We start from the raw sequence: 18,228 nt of genomic DNA on the forward strand, positions 1-18,228 counted from the left end.
GGGGAGCAGGCCAGGGGGCAGGCGCGTGCGGCGGCGCGTGCGCGCGGGCGGCGGAGCCGTCGGGATGTCGCGTTACGGCCGCTATGGAGGCGGTGAGAGCTCCCGGGGGCCGCGGGCGGCGGGCGGCTGCGCGGGCGGGAAGGCGAGACGTGTCTGAGAGTGAGGCGATTGCCGCGGGGAGCTTAACGAATGGCGGGCGTCGGTGGGGAGGGGAGGAAGGCGATGCGGCCGCCGCCGCCGTTGTCGCCGCCGCCGCCATTTTGCGTCAGCGGCCGTGGGGGAGGACGCGCGGCGGGGCGCGCGGCGCTCGCGGTGAAGGCGGGAAGCGGCCGCGCGGACAAGATGGCGGCGGCCGGGGGAGGGCGGGGCGGGGGCTGAGCCCGAGCCCGCTCCCGGCCCCGCGCTGAGCCCCGGCCCGCTTGTCCCCGCAGAGACCAAGGTGTACGTGGGCAACCTGGGCACGGGCGCCGGCAAAGGCGAGCTGGAGAGAGCCTTCAGCTATTACGGACCGCTGAGAACCGTGTGGATCGCCAGGAACCCGCCGGGGTTCGCCTTCGTGGAGTTCGAAGACCCCCGGGATGCTGAAGATGCTGTCCGTGGACTTGACGGGAAGTACGTGTCCATTCCGCGTGTTTGCCGAGGCTACGGAGAGAGAAGCGGGGTTTATCTCGCTGGTCCCTGTGTTTCTGTAGTTCTGTCATGGACTGAAAGGTTTAACCCAGACCCTTCGTGGACTCGTTGCAGGGTGATCTGCGGCTCCAGGGTCAGAGTGGAAGTATCCACAGGGATGCCGCGCCGCTCCCGCTACGATCGGCCCCCTGCCCGGCGCCCCTTCGACCCCAACGACAGATGCTACGAGTGTGGTGAGAAAGGCCACTATGCCTATGACTGTCACCGCTATAGCCGGCGAAGGAGGAGCAGGTACGTGCGGGCCCGGGGCGGCTGCGTTGCTTCGCCAGCTCGCTGTTGTGTAGTTCTTGTTAGCAAAGAACACAATGTTACACCAGTTTGCTTTAAACTTTAACGCTAGAATAAATGTTTAGGTGTATATTACAATTTGTTGCTATTTCTATCAAATGTTACTATTTTAATAATCAACCTGGTCAAAACCTTTCAGGTTTCTTCGTTTGAGTCAGTCGCCTTGATTCAGAATGTCACGAGCCTTAAGATTTCATGCTGAGGCGCCTTGCAAATCCGACACTTAAGATCCTCCTAGACCTTGAGGTGATCAGCATAAGAGGCCAGATCCCCTCGAGCCATCTACACGTAGCTTCACCTTATTCTTTAAGGGCAGAAAATTTGAGACGGTGACCGCCGTAACAGTAAATTTGGCTTTCAATTGGGGCCCCCCTCCGGTTTAGAAAGAGGAACACCAGATTGACCACATTCCCACCTAGAAAAATCTTCTTGCGTCAATCAAGCCTCACCCTGGCTCATTGGGCTGTCAGTTTGATCGTCGTTAGATTGAAGAGAACACCTACCTAGATGCAGCGCTCGCCTATAGATACTTCTAGATCGTCTAGATCTGCTAGACCTTGGGCCAAAGAGGGTCGACCTGCAAACTTGCAAGGTTTATTTTAAATACGCATTACAGTGTTTTCTATTCTAATGTAATTCTGCAATGTAATTCAGCTTTTAACATTTTTCTAGGTAGTAAAAATGCTCAAGACAAGTAGGCCCAGACATTTTTCCATCTGACAGATGTTAGTTCTTTAGTTGTCTGAAAAAAGTTTTGACTTCAGCAGGGCCTCACACGTGTGGGTTGCTGCAGCTGTCTGCTGATACCTGTTTTTTCTAACCTAAACCCAGGTCCCGCTCTAGATCCCGCTCGAGGTCCCGAGGGAGAAGGTATTCCCGGTCACGCAGCCGCAGCCGTGGTAGGAGGTGTGTTTGAGTTTGTCTTATTCTTGTTGCCTTCTTTTGCCTAGAAAAAGCCTCACTTGAACAACTCTTGGAATTGCTTTCTTTGCAGGTCCAGGTCAGCTTCCTATCGTAGGTCCAGGTCCGTGTCTCCTCGTAGGTCTAGGTCCGTGTCTCCCCGCCGGTCCCGGTCGGGTTCCTTGAAGAGATCAAGGTAATTAGTACTGATTTTTACTGTGTGATTTATTTTTGTTGGTGTTTTCTTGTTTTAATTAGATTCCAAAAGGTATTGTATAGCAGGTTGCAAAAGATGCTGTGACCTGTAGAAGTCAGCATGCTTTTAAAAGTTTCTGATAATCCTAGTTAAATCACTGGAGTGCTAATGAGTTTTGAGACCTTACCTTGAGACAGTGGCATCTACCACGATTGAATTTCTTTGGCTAAAATGTCTAATGGTCATGTAGGTCTATGATCATGTATGTCTTAGGTTCACAAGTAGACATTAATTTATATAGTGCTGTGATTGTCATCACTTTTTCTTGAGATTATTTATTTTTAATTCATCTCAATTTTTAATTTCAGGTCTAGATCAAGATCCAGATCTAGATCCAGATCTGTTACATGGCCCCGAAGCAGGTATGTGACTATGGGTAGTTGGTAAAAGTTACTTAGAAGTCTCATTAGGCTCTGTAACAACTGTTAAGGTTTTTTTCCAGGAAAAGATGTGTTTTCCCTTCACTGACCTAGAGGTCTGTAGTTTTAAAAAGCAGTGCAGAAGATTGTTCTCCCTCTTTTTATTCTTTTGCACACCACTAGGTCACCATAGTCATCAGAAATACTTGATCAGTTTGCATCAGAAATACTTGATCAAGTTTGATCAGGTTGCATTAACAGCTAACAAACGTAAAATTAATATCAAAAGTTTCTTTTTCCTTGTGTAGCACACACAGGATTGGTATTCTTCCCATTATTTTTCTGAGAAGGCAGGATGCCCCTTTAGTAGTGTGTTAATTTTTTATTGTCTGCAGCCAGGCAAGTCTGGAAGGGCTTGCTGGTGTCCTGAGCGTTACAGCTGCAATTCCAGCTCTGTTGAATATCAGTGTCAATCTGCAGGAGCTGATTTTCATTTGAGATAAACACCTGTCAGAATTATTTTGTACCAATAAATGTGTCACAAGAGTAACAGTCAGGTTCTAAAGGAACACAGGATGTTATTTGTTCCCTTAAACTTTGCTTGATAGTAAGAGCAGCCTGTGCTTCATGGAGCCTTCTCCTGGCAGCAGGGCTGACTGGCTGTCCTCGACAAGAACAAGAGTAAATGGAAATTCTGCTCTGGATATGGAGTTGCTTATGGCCCAGCCTATCCCTGTGCTTGCTGTGCTGGTTTTAATGGCTGCTCTTGGAAACAAGGAACAGTCAACCATAAAGAAACACAGGAAAATAGAGGATGGCTTCAAATAAAGGGAGCAGGTGGAAAAGCCCACAGCTGAAAGTGGCATTTTCTAAAGATGGACAGCAAGCAATGATGGGAGTTTTAAGGGAAAGGAGAGATGAAGACCAGATCATCATGGCTTAGTTAAGAGCAGAAACTCGCACAAGTAGTCCAGAATCTGCTAAAGAGAGAAGAAGGTTGCCCAAGGCAGCAGAGCAGTGCCTTTCTCTGGCTGGGTACACCTGTGGCTAAACCATGTTGAATCTTAGTACTGTTCTTCCAACATGACTTAATCATGGCTCACCACTGTTCACTGTCAGTGACGAGCCAGAAACAGCCACAGTCTGCAGACTTTCTAAGAGGAAAACATCTTGATTTTACCAGCGTTATTTTCTCCTTCTGGTACCATGCTGGATTTCTGCAGGGTTAAGGATACTTGTAGTGACACTTCTGGACTGTTGTGTGACACTTGTAAGTAGGGATTAAGTGACTGAGGCGTAGGGAGCTACAGATGTACAACCAGCCAGAAGTGGCAGAAGAATTGTGCTTATGTAATTGAAAGATTATTTCTTTACAGAAGAGCCCAGGGAATGCATTGCACACAGAGACAGGCTCTGGGTTCATGAGGGAGACTGACTGAATGAGTACACGACATTTGTGGTTTGACAGTGCCACAACACATATCTAGAAATTGTTGTGGAAAGCCTTGGATGTGGAATTAGAACACTTGTTGGGGGACCTCAAAATTTCAGTGAGGCTTTCTGGCAGTATTAGTGTTCCTGTGATGCAGCAGCCTCAAAGGTGTCCACATTTTCCATATTTTTTTCATAAGAATTAAGTTCAAACATTAAAAAAATACTTGAAATAAGTGGATATAGAAGATGAAATTCACAGAGAAGATACTTCTAGGAATGAGCTGTCTGCTGATGTTGCTCAAGTCTAATAAAACCTGCAAATTTAGAGTATGGCTTTTTATTAGCTCTGAAAATACTGGTCAGGATTTGGGCTGTTCCTGTGTTCCCCCATCTGCATCAGCAAACACTGGTCATCAGCTAGGCACCAAACCAAAGTACAGAGCAACATGTGCAGCATCCATGTAAAAAGACTTCTTTGGAAACTTAGCAGGCAAAACCCTGGAAAAGCAGGATTCTGTGTACTCAGCATGACAGTGCTCATCCACTGGCTGTGAATCCTGCTGTCCCAAATGTGGGAACCTGCATGTTCTGTTTCCCTGCTGAGCTGTGTTTTTTCTTGCAGGTCTAGGTCTCATGGCAGATCAAAGTCTGGCTCGCCAGCTAAGAGGTGAGCACACACACAGAGCCTGCAGTAGCATCTCAAATTTAGGTTTGCATTATTAACAGAGCCTGGTCCTTTAGAAAAATATCCCCCTAACATGGATCCCAGCTAATCTCTGTGATACAACAGAAATTACAGCATTTCCTCTGCAGCTCTTTGGAATGTGTTCTTTACCTGTCTCTGGGTTTTCATTAACTCTTGGTAGTTTCCAACACAGTACTAATTTTTTGTGCCTTTGTGCTCAGTTCTGTTACATTTTTCTATCCATCTGATAAAGACCTTGAGCTCTGTTAATGCTTTTCATAAAACAGCAGTCTGGTGATGTTGCTTTTCTCAAAGCCTCACCTTAGTACCACCCCTTGCTTAGAATGCCTCTCCATGCTAAATAAATGGAGAATCCCTGTCAGAGTAAAAGTTGATCTGAAAGCTACCATTGGAAAGACCTGGCTAGATTCCTGTAATTCACTTTCGGATAGGTTGGGGGGTTTTTTGACATAAAAGTTGATTTGACATTGAAGCTGCATTGGTGCTGTTGTGTTTTGGCAGCCGGTCCAAGTCCCGGTCAGCGTCTCCAAAGAGAAGGTATGTTGGTCTCCTACCAATAGCATAGACTCCATAGAGCATTTTAGGGTCTGCCCCCATCTCTGCTGAGGAGTTTGCTACTTGTAGGAAAGTACTGGAAAGGTATTTTGCTGAGATCTCTTTCACAGCAATAATGTTGTGGTAATGGCTGTCTGTATGGTAATATGTACACGTGGTGATAAATGCTCAGGGTTATGTAGCAGTGTCTTGTTGCCTGCTCCCCTGTTCCTTTTGTTTCACTGACAGTTTTATTGCACAGGGACTGATGAGCTTAAAGCATAGAATAAATGTAGGAAATCAACTTTCAGTCTCATTAAAAGCTACATTGACATTGGGGAAGGTAGAGTGGAGTACCCTGGTACAGCAGTCAGGAATGGAAGATCAGGCCTGTTATGTTCACTGCTGTTAGATAATATTTTTCTTTCACATAAGTCAGTAAATAGTTTTCTCTCTCTGTTTATATGCACAGAGTAATGTGTAGAATATGTGGAATGACGGAATCAACAGCAATTTTTTCCCTAATTAGAATTCTTTAATAGTTCATTTTTACAACTTAAGTGTCAAACAAGGGCATGAAAAAGTGCTCCTAAATGCTGAGTGATCACCGTGATAGGTTTTGACAAGCTGCTGTATCAGAACAGTGAAGAAGTATCTTGCCCCTTTGGAGGTCACTATAAGTAATACATTTTGGATGGCCTTACAGAGATCTCATTTTAAAAATAACAGTAAAAAAAAAAAAGTGTTATCTCCAGATCATCAGCCTGTTAATTTTTGTCAGTAGTGATTGGTTATTTTATTTAAGAAGTGCTTCAAGGGAGCCAGAGTCTGGGTATACTCCTGTTGCTTTTTCCTGGATTTGTGATTCCCAAGCATTTCTACTGAAATGTTAATTGTGGATTGTTTTCCTTTCAGCCGTTCACCATCAGGAAGCCCTCAACGAAGTGCAAGTCCTGAAAGAATGGATTAAAGTTATGAAGTTAATCTTTTAGGAAGAAAGTTATTTTGATTACATTATTATAAGGGATTTTGTGGTGTCTTTGTAAATGTAAGAATGTAGATAGAAGAGTATATCAACTAAAATTTGGCATGATCTGGGTCTTCTGAGTTAGTCACACCAATAGACTAGCACAGGTCTCTTTTTATTGTATGAATTAACTTCCTGTGATATGAAAATGTGGGACTTTTTTATTGGCACATTGAAATAAAATGTGTATTTTTAACTAAAACTTCTCTGTAGTAACCCTGCTGCTTCTGTTAACGTTTGGGTAATTTTAGCTGTGTGCCATGTAACGTGGATGAAAAATGTCTAAAATGGGAACCACTTATCCCAGCTGGTGTCTTCTCAAGGTAGCCACTTTTCACACCTACTGTTGAATGGTCTTCGGTGAAAGGATCAGTTCCTGTTCTCCTTGAAATGGAATTTAAATACCATCTCTGTCTGCAGATGGATAAAAATTTGCATATGCCCTTTTCATTCCTTGATATTTAGTGGGCATTCATTTTTCTGCAAAGCTCATTCTCTGGTGTTAGACTGTTGATACCAGATGCCTCAAAAATCTAAGGATAAACCTTCCTCCAAAACATATCTTCTAAGCAAATGACATCTGCAGAACCCTTTAAAGGTAATAGAAATGATTAATAACTTGACAATTGCTACTTTCACTTGTTGCATATTTTAGTTCTTTGGGCTATTGATGTAAAGAAAACACTTTAAAATACCTCAAGGCATGTTTTCCTTTTTTGAGGGAAGATCTTTAAAATTAAAGATTATCAGCTGCCTTCAGGAGTTCTAACCTGCTTCACAGAATCTGGTATGGTTGTCAAGCAGCCCTTATCCTGGAGATGGCTTTGTTGAGTGATCCCAATTTCTTACAGCAAATACACAACCTGCAGGAGTCATTGTTTGTGTATAGGGGTGTCAAATTGTCCTCATTCTGTATGAAGGAATTGCATGATAAAGCACTTCAACACAGATCACAGCAAGGGACTGGCAACAATGTTGGACTGTGAACAAAAAGCTGGTAGGCAGAGGGGTGAAAAGCATCTTTTCTTCTTGCTGGGATTGGCTATCTAGCAGAAATAAAGGCCAGTTTCAGCAGCAAGTAAGCACAGAAATGGAAAGCCAGGCCTGTTAGGGCTTCCAATGAACTCTACCAGCAGTTTGCTTCCACTGTGTAAACCACAGCAAAACAGCTTAAATAAAGTTACAAGATGGTTTGGTTACACGTGGGGTAACACATGGTTTTCAAGAAACAGATTTCCTGTTAATGACTGCATGGAGCTTTTCTGGGGGATGAGTCAACAGTCCAGATCCTGAAGGTGCTGTTCTGCTGCAGCATCCTCTGGCCTTCATTCCTGGTCCTCACTGTGCCTGGATCCTCCCTGGGGCTGACCATGGCCATTGGTGTTCCAGGTGGATTCTGGCCATACTCACCAAATCCCACTGTGGCAGGGCTGACACAAATGTTACCCTGCAGTGATTTAGCTCAAATGCCTGAAGCCTGTGATACATGTTTGGAATATTTTACTGGTTGTGCATTGTGTACCTGGTGAGAGGCACACGTCCGCCACTGCTCTGGAATTTCATCACCCTTTCTTTTCTGTACTCTCAAGGCAAACCTGCTCCACAATAAACCTGCAGACTGGCACAACAGCGCTACTGGTACCTGTTTTTCAGTACCCAGAGACACTGGAAGACTGAGCAGAAGAGTCTGGGGTCTCTCTGGGGGGGCTGGGGTTCCTCTAAAGCCACACGTGAGAACCTGAGCAGGGAGTGGGGCTGTGCTGGAGCGGGCAGCCACACTCTGAAGGACAGCCAGCACTGAGTAAGGTGCAGAGGGGGAGCTGTGACAGAGATGGTATCTGTGCTTCTGTGCAGCTGTGCTGTCCAAAACTGAGCTCTAGCCCGAGTTTGGAAGGATTTCACCACAAATTCCATGCAGTGTTTGTGAGCAGTTGGAAAAGATGCCCTGACACAGGGGTGCGTTGTGGGACAGGTGCTGCTGTGACCCTGTGCCTCTGGGCAGGGTGTGCACACCCCACACAGGCTGGCTGAGGGTGGGGACAAGGGAAGTGTATCCGAGGTCTCCAGTGCAGTGGGCAAACCCCACTCTCAGGGAAAATGGGGTTCCCCTGGTTTCCAACCTGCTGTTCCCTGTTGGTGGGCTTTGTTCTGCAAGGGATACCAGCCCTCACAGGCAATGTGACCTGTGCACGCAGGGCGGTGGTGGGGCCCTCTTTCGGTGTCAGGGTGGCAGAACTGACTGTGACAGCCTGCCACATTTGCAAGCCCCATGGCCAGGCACTTCCCCCGGGGGCAAGGGCATTCCTGCATCTGCAGCTGAGGAGGCTTGGTGAAGTGCTGCAGGCCCTGGGTGCAGCAGCATGGCAGGAGAAGGTGGCACACAGTGCCTAATGCAAGGACTGTGCCTGTTTCCCTGGGGAGTGGGCTATCAGCTCCCTAAAAAGACAGTCCTGTCATCCCCTGGCTTGTGCCAATTTTTCTGAACCCTCAGAAACATGGAGGTTTTCATCACATAGTTCCCTGATAAAAGATTTTGGAGATTTCATGTGGAAACACAGTGTTAGGATGATGGGTTTTTTCCTGCAGTTGTATATTCAGGACTAAATGGGTGTGGCCACTTCAGCAACCAAGACAGAGCGTAGGAGTTTAACCAGAGCATCCAGGCCAGCCAGCTGGGATAATCCACTGTCCTCCTCAAAGCTATCCTGCATGAGCACTGCACACCACTTGGAAAGAGCACTTTGATGGAAGGAGCAGATGTTGTAACAAACAACCACAACTGCATCAGCCTTCCCACATGCTCCACATGAATATTACTAGATATTCCCCTGCTGTGGTTGGAGCTGTGATGTCATGCCCCTAAAGGTGTTTTCAGTGCATTTTTATTGCAAAACAAAATCCAATGCCCAGGGTCAGAGGCTGGACAGAGTGTGAGACTTTTGCACAGACCAGACAGCAGCAGAGGTGGTGACAGGAGATAAAGCCAGCAGAAACCATGTGTGAAAACCAGAGAGGAGGATAAAGGCTCCCATATCAGATGCATTCACCCAGGGTAGTTGGAAAGCTCTGTTTGGCACCTGGCAGGATTTCTGGCTCAGCTGCTGGAGGCACTTACCCCTCTTAGTGCTGGGAGTCAGCAGCCCTTCTCCTCAAGCAGTGTTGAACACGAGCCACGTGGTGTGGTTGTATTCCTCACCCGGATGGAGCAGGGCATTGGGGAAGTGAGGCTGGGGAGAAGCAGCAGCACATCAGTGACTGTGAACACATTCCGTGGGACCAGCAAGCATGGCTGAACTCCTCTGTTCTTCCCAAGGCATATTCCCACAGCTCCCCCAGCCATTTCCAGCAGCAGTGTGTAACCACCCACCATTGCCAGCAGGCTGAGTGGGTGAGTCCCACCGCTGGTTGAATCCAGGCTGTGAGGAATGACTCAGATATGAAGGATGTGGCAAGGCCCCAGTGGGGCCCTCTGCTCATGACCCCACACCTTTGAGAAGCTGGGCTGCACAGGGCGGGTCCCTGCTGCACTGACTGACCCCTGTTTAAAGCCACTGTGACCTGTGCCTGCCTCACTTCTGGTGTCTGCAGTGCTCCCCTGACAAGCAGACTCTGTTCCTACATTTAGGGCCCCAGAGACATGGAGGGTGGTGGGGCCATGTCCCCTGCCACAGGACCCAGGTAACCCATGGGAGGGGAATGGACAGCTCACCTTGTTCACAGCATCAGGCCAGTTCTGGGTTTCCAGGCAGAAAGCCGAGTGCTTGGGGTATGTGGCACCACCTTTGCCCTTCAGGGAACCATCCAGGAAGTTCCCAGTGTAAAACTGGATGCCAGGCTGGGTGGTGTGAACTTCCATGGTCCTGCCAGTGGGCGGGTGGAAAACCCTGCGGAGATGCCAGTGGAGGATGACACGGGAGTGGCTGAATGGGCACCCCCTGGTCCAGGGGTGGGGATCCTGCCAAGGTCCCAGCCTACCTGGCCACAAGGCGTCGATCCTGCCCCTGGTGCAGGCAGAAGTTGTGGTCAAAGCCACCCAGGTGAAACTTCTGCAAGTGCTTGCCCAGCTCCACAGGCTGCCGGAGATCAAATCCAGTGCCCTGCACTGCAGCCACCTCCCCTAAGCAAGGGGAACAGCAGGCTCAGCCACTCAGCCACGTGCCAGCAAAGCCTATTTGTCCCCCAGCATAGCTGACAGCTCCTGGGGACACTGCTGCGCTTAGCAGGGACAAAGCACAGCCAAGGAGCAAGAAAACGCATGAAAGTTTGTATATGTACAAACCCAGCATTTTCTCCCTTGTCCTTGTTAAGACTGCTGTGGGCATACAGTGTCCTGTGATAAAGCAGCACAAACAACCCCAGGACATACTAAGCACACTGCAAAACAGTCACCCCAACCCAAAGGTGAGGGGTTTTGCATGGAGGGCGGAATAAAAACCTTGAAAAAAAAAAGAAACTGTTCTAGTTCAGGCACTTACATAAAATACAGCAGGTATTGCACACAACGGGTCTGTCTTTAATAATTGCACAAGTTTTATTTTCACCCCAAGACTAAGACTACCCACACAAGAAGGAACTGCAAAAGGCAGGGGTAGCAAGCTAGCCACAACTAAGATGTGAAACAGCTCCATGGTGAAAGCAGCAGGGAGAAGTGGGGCACAGGACTGGGTATGGCCTTAAGCTCTTGCCCTATTTGTCCACAAGCATGGCACACCAAGCTGAGCAGAAGCCCCCTGGACCAAAGAATCCACTCCTCCAGGTGCCACAGGGAGCTTGTCTCCTGGATGGACCCACAAAACAGCCTCACATCCCACGTGCCTCTGGCCCCATTTGCAGCTGCTCCTGCCTGCTCCCTGGAGTGGGTGTTGGACCTGGCTGCCAGCACCCGGCTCAGCCCACCCTGCTAATGTGCAGTGGGACTGCACCCAAACTGAGGGCCCAGCTGTGCCTGGGGTCCCCTGGCTGCTGGTGTGTCCCCCTTGCCAGGCAGAGCTGCTCCCCACACCCACCAACATTGCTCAGAGAGATCACTTCTTCCACCTGGTGCCACAAGTGCTGCACCACCTACCAGTAGGGATCTGGGTGTCATCCACAGGCAGGTAGGAATCTGCTTCAATGGAGATCTCGTGGTCATAGACATCCCGGGAGCCCTGCAGGAGGATGGGAAATGCTGGGATTCCTGTTCAAGCAGCCCTAAGCACAGTTGTGAAGTGAGAGTCCACAGTGGTGCCCCAGCTGATCTGGTAGTGCCTGGAGCACCTCGTGGCCCTCATTCCATCTTGATCTTGGGCACAGGACAAAGGTACTAGCCTGGGCAAAAACCTTCATGGGCCCTAGGAGCTGTAAATCCCACAGGGATGAGGCCATCAATCTGTACTTGTACCTCACTGAGGGCTACCACCCTGCAGACTGACTAGCCAGAACATGGTGGGTACTGAGCACACAGCTGCAGGGAGAAGGGGAAGGAAGCAAGCAAGGGGAAATGCAACCCATCCTCCTGTCTCATCTGCATCGCTGCAGGGGTGTGCTCCTCCTCCTCTTCCACAGCCTCAGGAATGCTGGCAGGGAACCTGCTGGGCTGGAAGGGGAGCAGGCTCAAATCTGAGCCTTCAGGTCACTATCTAATCTGAGCAGCAATTTCATGCCCAAAGGTCTCCTGTTCCCCTGGAACACGCCTGGGTTGCACAGTGCAAGTGTTGGTATTACTGCACCCCTGGGAGCACCAGCACCAGAAACTGCACAGCCATTCTCAGGGCAGCAGCCTGGGCATGGCTCCTGCTCAGAGGGGCTGAGTTGTCTCTCACAAACACTTTTAAGGGCTTTTATCTCACACCCAAGTGTGACTGCACTGTATTATCTTATGGCTCTGCCCAGCAACACTTCATTTCTCAGATCCTTTTTCTCCAAGCCCAGTTATAAACTGTGAGATTAAAACACAGCTGCAATTCACTGTCCATGTGGTTGACATGACCCTGTACAGGTGGGAGCCCTCTGCATCCTGCTGCTGCAACCTTGCTAGTCTGCAATCCTGGCTATCTCACACCCCCTCTCTGTGATGTTTCTTCTGCCCATTTTGACCTGGGTATTTTGGTGCTGCCACTCCAGGCCCTGATTTCAACCTGCATCACCCTCTCTTGTTCTGAAATGCCAACAGAACACAACTACGAAATGCCAGGCCACCACTGGGGCATGCCAGCTCTGCACCTCCTCAGTCTTCCCAAGGGACAAGGAGAGAGCAAAATTCCCCAGTTACACACAAAAGGAGAACCAACATGCTCAGCTGGATGTCTGTTCAAGAAGCCCTGAGACAATGTGTCCTCAGCTGAGATCCACGTGATTCAGTCCTGTTCTTGCATGCAGCCCATGATGCACAGAGAGAACCTTCATTGTTGTGTCCCCAAAACCATAATGTGTCCCCAGACCAGCATGCTGGTACCAATGACCATCCCACAGGTCCCCAGGCTGTCTTCCCCTGCACAGTGTGTCTCCACAGGGCCCATCTCCCCACACTTACCTGCCCTGCCAGGTTGAAGTAGGAGTGGTTTGTCAGGCTGATGGGGGTTGTCTTGCTGGTCTGGGCCTGGTAGTTGATGGCCAGCTCCCTGCCATTAAGGGTGTAGGTGACCCAGACTTTGAGGTCACCAGGGTAGCCTTCCTCGCCGTCAGGGCTGAGCCGGAAGAAGCGGACGCCATTTGGGAGCACCTCGGCACTCCAGAGAACCTGCACGGAGCATGGCCTTGGTGGGACAGGAATGGGAGCACAGTGCCCTTCCCTCCTGCCCCAGGCTGCCCTTGGTGGGACAGGAATGGGAGCACAGTGCCCTTCCCTCCTGCCCCAGGCTGCCCTTGGTGGGACAGGAATGGGAGCACAGTGCCCTTCCCTCCTGCCCCAGGCTGCCCTTGGTGGGACAGGAATGGGAGCACAGTGCCCTTCCCTCCTGCCCCAGGCTGGGCTAGAAACAGGGACAAAAGGCACACAAGGGATGCTACACTGAAACAAAGGCTTTTTCAATCACCTTTCCCAAGAAAACACAAGAACTTGGTAGCCAGAACCACCAGCAGGGAACAAGCTTTCAACTGAGCAGCCAAAAAAAGGAGGCAATTTGGCAGTCTGAGGGGGTCTGTTCCAGCCTGTGTTATGCCATGCCTGGGAGTCCACATGTTTGATTTTTGCCCTGCAGCTGGACTTATCCCCCTTTCCATAGATTTTCTCATGTGCAACACCACTTCAACAAGCTGCCACCCAGCACTGGCACTAGGACAGTGTAAGAACACACTGGGGGCTCCTGCCCAGGGGCTGGGGTTGGGTTCAACAGTACCAGATATGCTGTCAGACACATCCAGAGAGCTGGGACCTCTCTGGTTCTTGTCCCTGCCAGCACCCAGCACCAGTGCTCAGCTTGGAGCCAAACATGCTGGAAGGGAAACCAGCCAGCACACTGTACACAGCTGCCCAGACAGCCTGTTTGGCCCTGGCCTGGGCCTCATGCTGGGAGGATGGATGTGCAACAAGAGGCTCTCTGAAGCCTCACATTTCCCTGAGGAATAGCTACTGTCTAATCAAAGGGCACAGATTTAGGAATTGGGGCCAGCTCAATGCTGTTGAGTTGATCCCTCTTGTGTCCCACACAGAGATCACCAACATGGGGCATGGTCAAAAGACAGCATTTTCACCAAACACAGAACCTGAAGGTGACAAATATGCCTGGCTGCAGAGTAGGCCCTCCTCCACAGCATGCAGTTTGACTGCAGCTCCCATGGCTACAGAAAGGATGCTGCGGCTTTTAAGTACGAGTTTCTATTTAAGTCCTTTGAAAAAAAAGCTATTAAAGTCCAGGAAATGTACAGGTATCACTATTTTTTCTCAAGGATAAGAGAGTTATTTTCAAAAATCCCCCAGCAGTGTGGTCACACACTGCAGCCCTGTAAGTGCAGCTGCAAGATGCTCTCATCAGACCACACGCTGACCGCAGCACTGATGTCTGCAAAATCGGGAAAAGCTCAGAAGATGACCAAGATAATCACAGCCAAATGCCAGTATGTGGTCTTTGTTGAGGTTGACCAGTTAGGGCTCACTGTCTCTGAACAGTGACTGTTTCCTGGCTGGAGGGGATCTTGGGCAGGCGTCCAAGCGTGCCCTGTGGGCCAGAGGACACAAATCTCCAGCTGGGAGATGTCACCACCCTGTCCCCAGCAAGCTGGTGAGACTTCAGCAAGCAAGCAAGCAAGCAAGGTGAAGAAGCAGAAGAAGAGACCACATCCCCTGCCTGCAGAAGACAGCCTGGAAGCCCCGGGTGTGAGGAAATGCATGCTTTCAGCTGCAGATCACAGGTGGCAGGGCGCAGAAAGAAACTTTAAACCAACCAAACTGGCTGCTGAGGAGCATTTCATCCCAACCAGATGCCAGTTCACACTGTGATTTTTTTTTCAGGGACCCTGGCTTTTTTCTCATCAGCCTGGATTCCTTTCACAAAAAAAAAAAAAAAATCCCATTAACCCCATGAAAGCAGTTGCACCAGCACATTCATGTGCTCTTTGGGGGAAATGGTGGATGATCTACTTGCTGGTTACAAATGCATTTGATCCAACAAAACCCAAGGCTTCAGGAAAGCAGCGACTTCTGAGCCTGCTCTGCAATGGAGCAGGGTTATCAGCAAGGCTTTCAAGAGAAGAGATCCTCCACTACTCTTATCATCTGTACACAAATACCTGACTTGAGCAGCAGCTCTTGGGAGGACAGAGAAAAAGCTGAGTGCCCTGGGGCCCAGGAAAGGTTGTTTCATCTCAGGAGGTCATAGGGGAGGGCTGGGAAGGAGAGACAGTGATCCTGGATCCTGGGGCATTTTGCAGGCCTGAGCTAATCAACCTCTGCTGTGAGTCAGAGTGAGAGCCTGGGGGACCTGTTGCAGGATGAAAGCAGCACCAAAGGGGGCAGTGCAGTGACTGAACCTGCAGCACCACCCTGCTCTCACCTTACTTGGGAGTGTTGTCACAGGCAAGTAACAACGATAAGTTTCTACAGACTCATGTCCTTCTGACTCTGGGAGGAGCTATGGGCAGGTAACAGCCGAGAAACTGCAGGTGGAAATGCGTCTGCATGGACAGACCCTGTTCCCCTGGAAACTTTCTTTGGGCACTTGCACAACTCCATGATGTACTCCAAGTGGTGCAGCTGGTGCCTGGGGAGCCTCCATTGCTCCTGAGGGTAGGTTCTCACTGCTGTGTCCCAACCTAGGCTATGCAGAAGCAGCACTTGCTCAGAACAACCCTGTGAGAACTCAAGGGCTCATGAGGCTCAGGGCTGCAGTCACACAGAGGAAGAACAGCAACCCTCTGCTCAGCATCCAAGGATGACATAAGTGAGTCCTGCAAACTCAGGCAAAGACAAGCCAACCCAGCAGCTCTCAGGATCTCTCTCACTTCCCCCTGTTTCTGCACTCACAGCACTTTCTGAGCTGATTAACTCAATAACCACCAGAAAATGCTACAGGGTTCAGGGGTGCAAACATCACACATCTTGCCACAGCCCCACAGGTTGTATGCTGACAAGACACTGGGATTTTCACCTTGTCAAACCCCTTGGCTCCTCCGTGCAGGCTGTTGGGCCCGTTGTTGGTGAACAGCTGATACTGCTTCCCGTCCACACTGAACTTCCCGTTTGCAATCCTGTTGGCAACACGGCCCACGACAGTACCGAAGTACGGGTGCTTCACCGTGTAACCTGGCCAGAGAAACAGCACACGGTTAAACAGAGCCACTGGAACAGAATGGGCAGTCTCCAGTGCCAAATAGGTGACTGCAGTCCCAGCGTTTCACAGGACACACAGCTCATTAGTCGTGAGCATCTTTGATTAACGCAGCCTGATGGCAGATTTGAAGAAAAGGCCTTTGTCACTGCCAGTTAAGGAACGACCCAGAGCTGCCCCAACAGAGCGGAACACTGCCACCAGTGTCCCTGTTCCACATCCACCACAGAGCCCAGGAGAGGCAGCAGAAACTGTATCTCTTCAGCCCATGATTGGAGGCGCAGGGCGCCTTACAAGCAGGTCAGGCAGTGTGGCAATAAACCAGTAAGTGCTAGTTAAACTGCCTGATTGTGGGTTTTTAATTTTTTTTTCAAAGACACGTATTAAGACCCACCTTCTAAAGTGTCAAATCCTAGGACAATATCTGAAAACTGCCCATCCTTGTCTTTTGTCTCCAGCCTGGTGATAATGCATCCAAAAGACAGGATCTCCACTCTCACGCTGTCCGACTGTAGGACGAACTTCTCCACCTCTCCGCCTCCCTCCTCCGGGGGCATCCGCCCGAACGCCTCTTTCCGCACCGTCGTCATCGCTCCCTAAAAGCCGGCCACCGGCACCTCCGGCGGGAGCCGCGACCCTGCTCGTCGGGAAGGACGCTCAGGACGAAGAAGCAATGGCGGCGGGAGAGGAGCACTCCCAGCTCCAAAGGGCAGCCAGAACAATCCTTGCTCGCTTCCCGTGCGGGGCGGAGCCGCGCCGTGTCCGGCGGAGCGGAGCGGAGCGCCGAACGGTTGTGGCCGCTCAACGCCGGTCACCGCGGGGCAGCGGCCAGCGGGATGGGGCCGGGGACAGCGGAAAGGAGGCAGGGGGCAGAGAGAAGGATGCCGAGGAGCAGAGGGAAGGATGCCGAGGGGCAGAGGGAAGGATGCCGAGGAGCAGAGGGAAGGATGCCGGGAGCAGCGGGAAGGATGCCGAGGAGCAGAGGGAAGGATGCCGAGGGGCAGCGGGAAGGATGCCGAGGGGCAGCGGGAAGGATGCCGAGGGGCAGAGGGAAGGATGCCGAGGGAGGGAGCGAGGCTGCGGGCGCTGCCAGGCCGGGCAGCCCAGCCGCCACCTCGCAAATTCGGGGGCCGGAGCATCTCTGCCCGCAGCTTTTCTCTCCCACTTGCATCACACCGGCACGGCTCTCACGGCCCGTGCAAAGTGTGGCACAACAAAATGCTGTTTCCTCCCCTTGTGCCCTCCCTTAGCCCCTCCACAAGAGGCACAAGGCAGCGCCTGCTGATGCTGCTGGAAATCAGGCTCAGGGCATTTGCTGGCCGGGTTGCTGTTATTATCAAAGCTGGGGGTCTGACCCAGACTCCATTAAAAACCATCATCTTCTGAAATACCAACTTCTGCCTGTCTTTGCAGGTATTTTCAGTCTGTGGGGGAAACCCAAGCAACATTTAAGTGATGTATGTGCACAGTTTTGACCTCTCTAGTGGTCAAGGCACAAGAACACCTCACTACAATTTGGTATGGTTGTGTTTCTATGAGGGCCCATTTTCAAAATTTGTTCAAAGAACCCATAACTCCCACCAAAAAAACTCCATTGGTCAACCAGATTTTGCTAAATATTAATTTCCAACACAGCCATCATCTTTTGACAAGATCATCTACAAATTCCAAGCAAACACAGCAACCAAACTGCCCACGCGGGGCTGGGCAAAGACGGTTTGGAAATCTGCATTTCTTTGTTAGCAAAGGCAGTTCCTGTGTTTCCTTCTGCACCTTCACAACCAGTGCTCTCTATCCACAAACAACATTTGAAGCAAACCTACCTTTTTTTCTGCTCATCAACAGCACCTCCCATATGAGACAGGATAGGGAGCAGCCCAAATTTTTAAGTGAGGAATGCTATGGATGTACGGATGGATGAGAGGTCAGTCTCATTTATAACTGATTCATGGAGTGTTTTCGTGTGCAGAGTATTCCCAGAAGTTCACTCCTTAGCACTTCAGCTCCCTCAGCACCTCTCTCTTAATGTACTTCTCCAGACACAGGAAGGATTTCTGCTCTGCAAAGACAATATTTCATTAAGCTGTGAGGGTTTTAACACAAGAGGAGGTGCCATTTTGATTTACTTCTCTGATTCACACCAGAAAAGGTCCAGATCCACCTCTTTGTCTGATGTAACAGTCATGAACACTGATTTTTTTACCTCCTTTCACAGATGCAAGACCACTCGAGCCCCAGTGACCATCTAAGTGTGTGCTTGCAAAAGAAACACCAGAGACCAATCTGTTCAT

General features: G+C 49.9%; 2 protein-coding genes across 2 annotated transcripts; one reads left to right on the top strand and one right to left on the bottom strand.

Moving 5' to 3' along the window:
• The first annotated feature begins 24 nt into the window (after positions 1-24).
• SRSF7 (serine and arginine rich splicing factor 7) lies at positions 25-6,396 on the top strand. Its single transcript, XM_058019710.1, has 9 exons — positions 25-92; positions 432-612; positions 745-921; positions 1,810-1,884; positions 1,973-2,074; positions 2,443-2,496; positions 4,550-4,594; positions 5,135-5,170; positions 6,083-6,396. The coding sequence occupies exons 1-9, from the start codon at positions 65-67 to the stop codon at positions 6,135-6,137; spliced, it is 753 nt and encodes a 250-aa protein (XP_057875693.1). The 5' UTR covers positions 25-64; the 3' UTR covers positions 6,138-6,396.
• GALM (galactose mutarotase) lies at positions 5,177-16,780 on the bottom strand. The gene is made up of 8 exons (XM_058019709.1): positions 16,332-16,780; positions 15,758-15,912; positions 12,706-12,912; positions 11,260-11,341; positions 10,170-10,311; positions 9,904-10,078; positions 9,310-9,421; positions 5,177-6,120 (listed from the first exon to the last, which is right to left on the bottom strand). The coding sequence occupies exons 1-7, from the start codon at positions 16,525-16,527 to the stop codon at positions 9,344-9,346; spliced, it is 1,035 nt and encodes a 344-aa protein (XP_057875692.1). The 5' UTR covers positions 16,528-16,780; the 3' UTR covers positions 5,177-6,120; positions 9,310-9,343.
• Positions 16,781-18,228: the final 1,448 nt, after the last annotated feature.

The sequence above is a fragment of the Melospiza georgiana genome, chromosome 3 (assembly GCF_028018845.1).
Source record: "Melospiza georgiana isolate bMelGeo1 chromosome 3, bMelGeo1.pri, whole genome shotgun sequence".
Taxonomy (NCBI): Eukaryota; Metazoa; Chordata; class Aves; order Passeriformes; family Passerellidae; genus Melospiza; species Melospiza georgiana.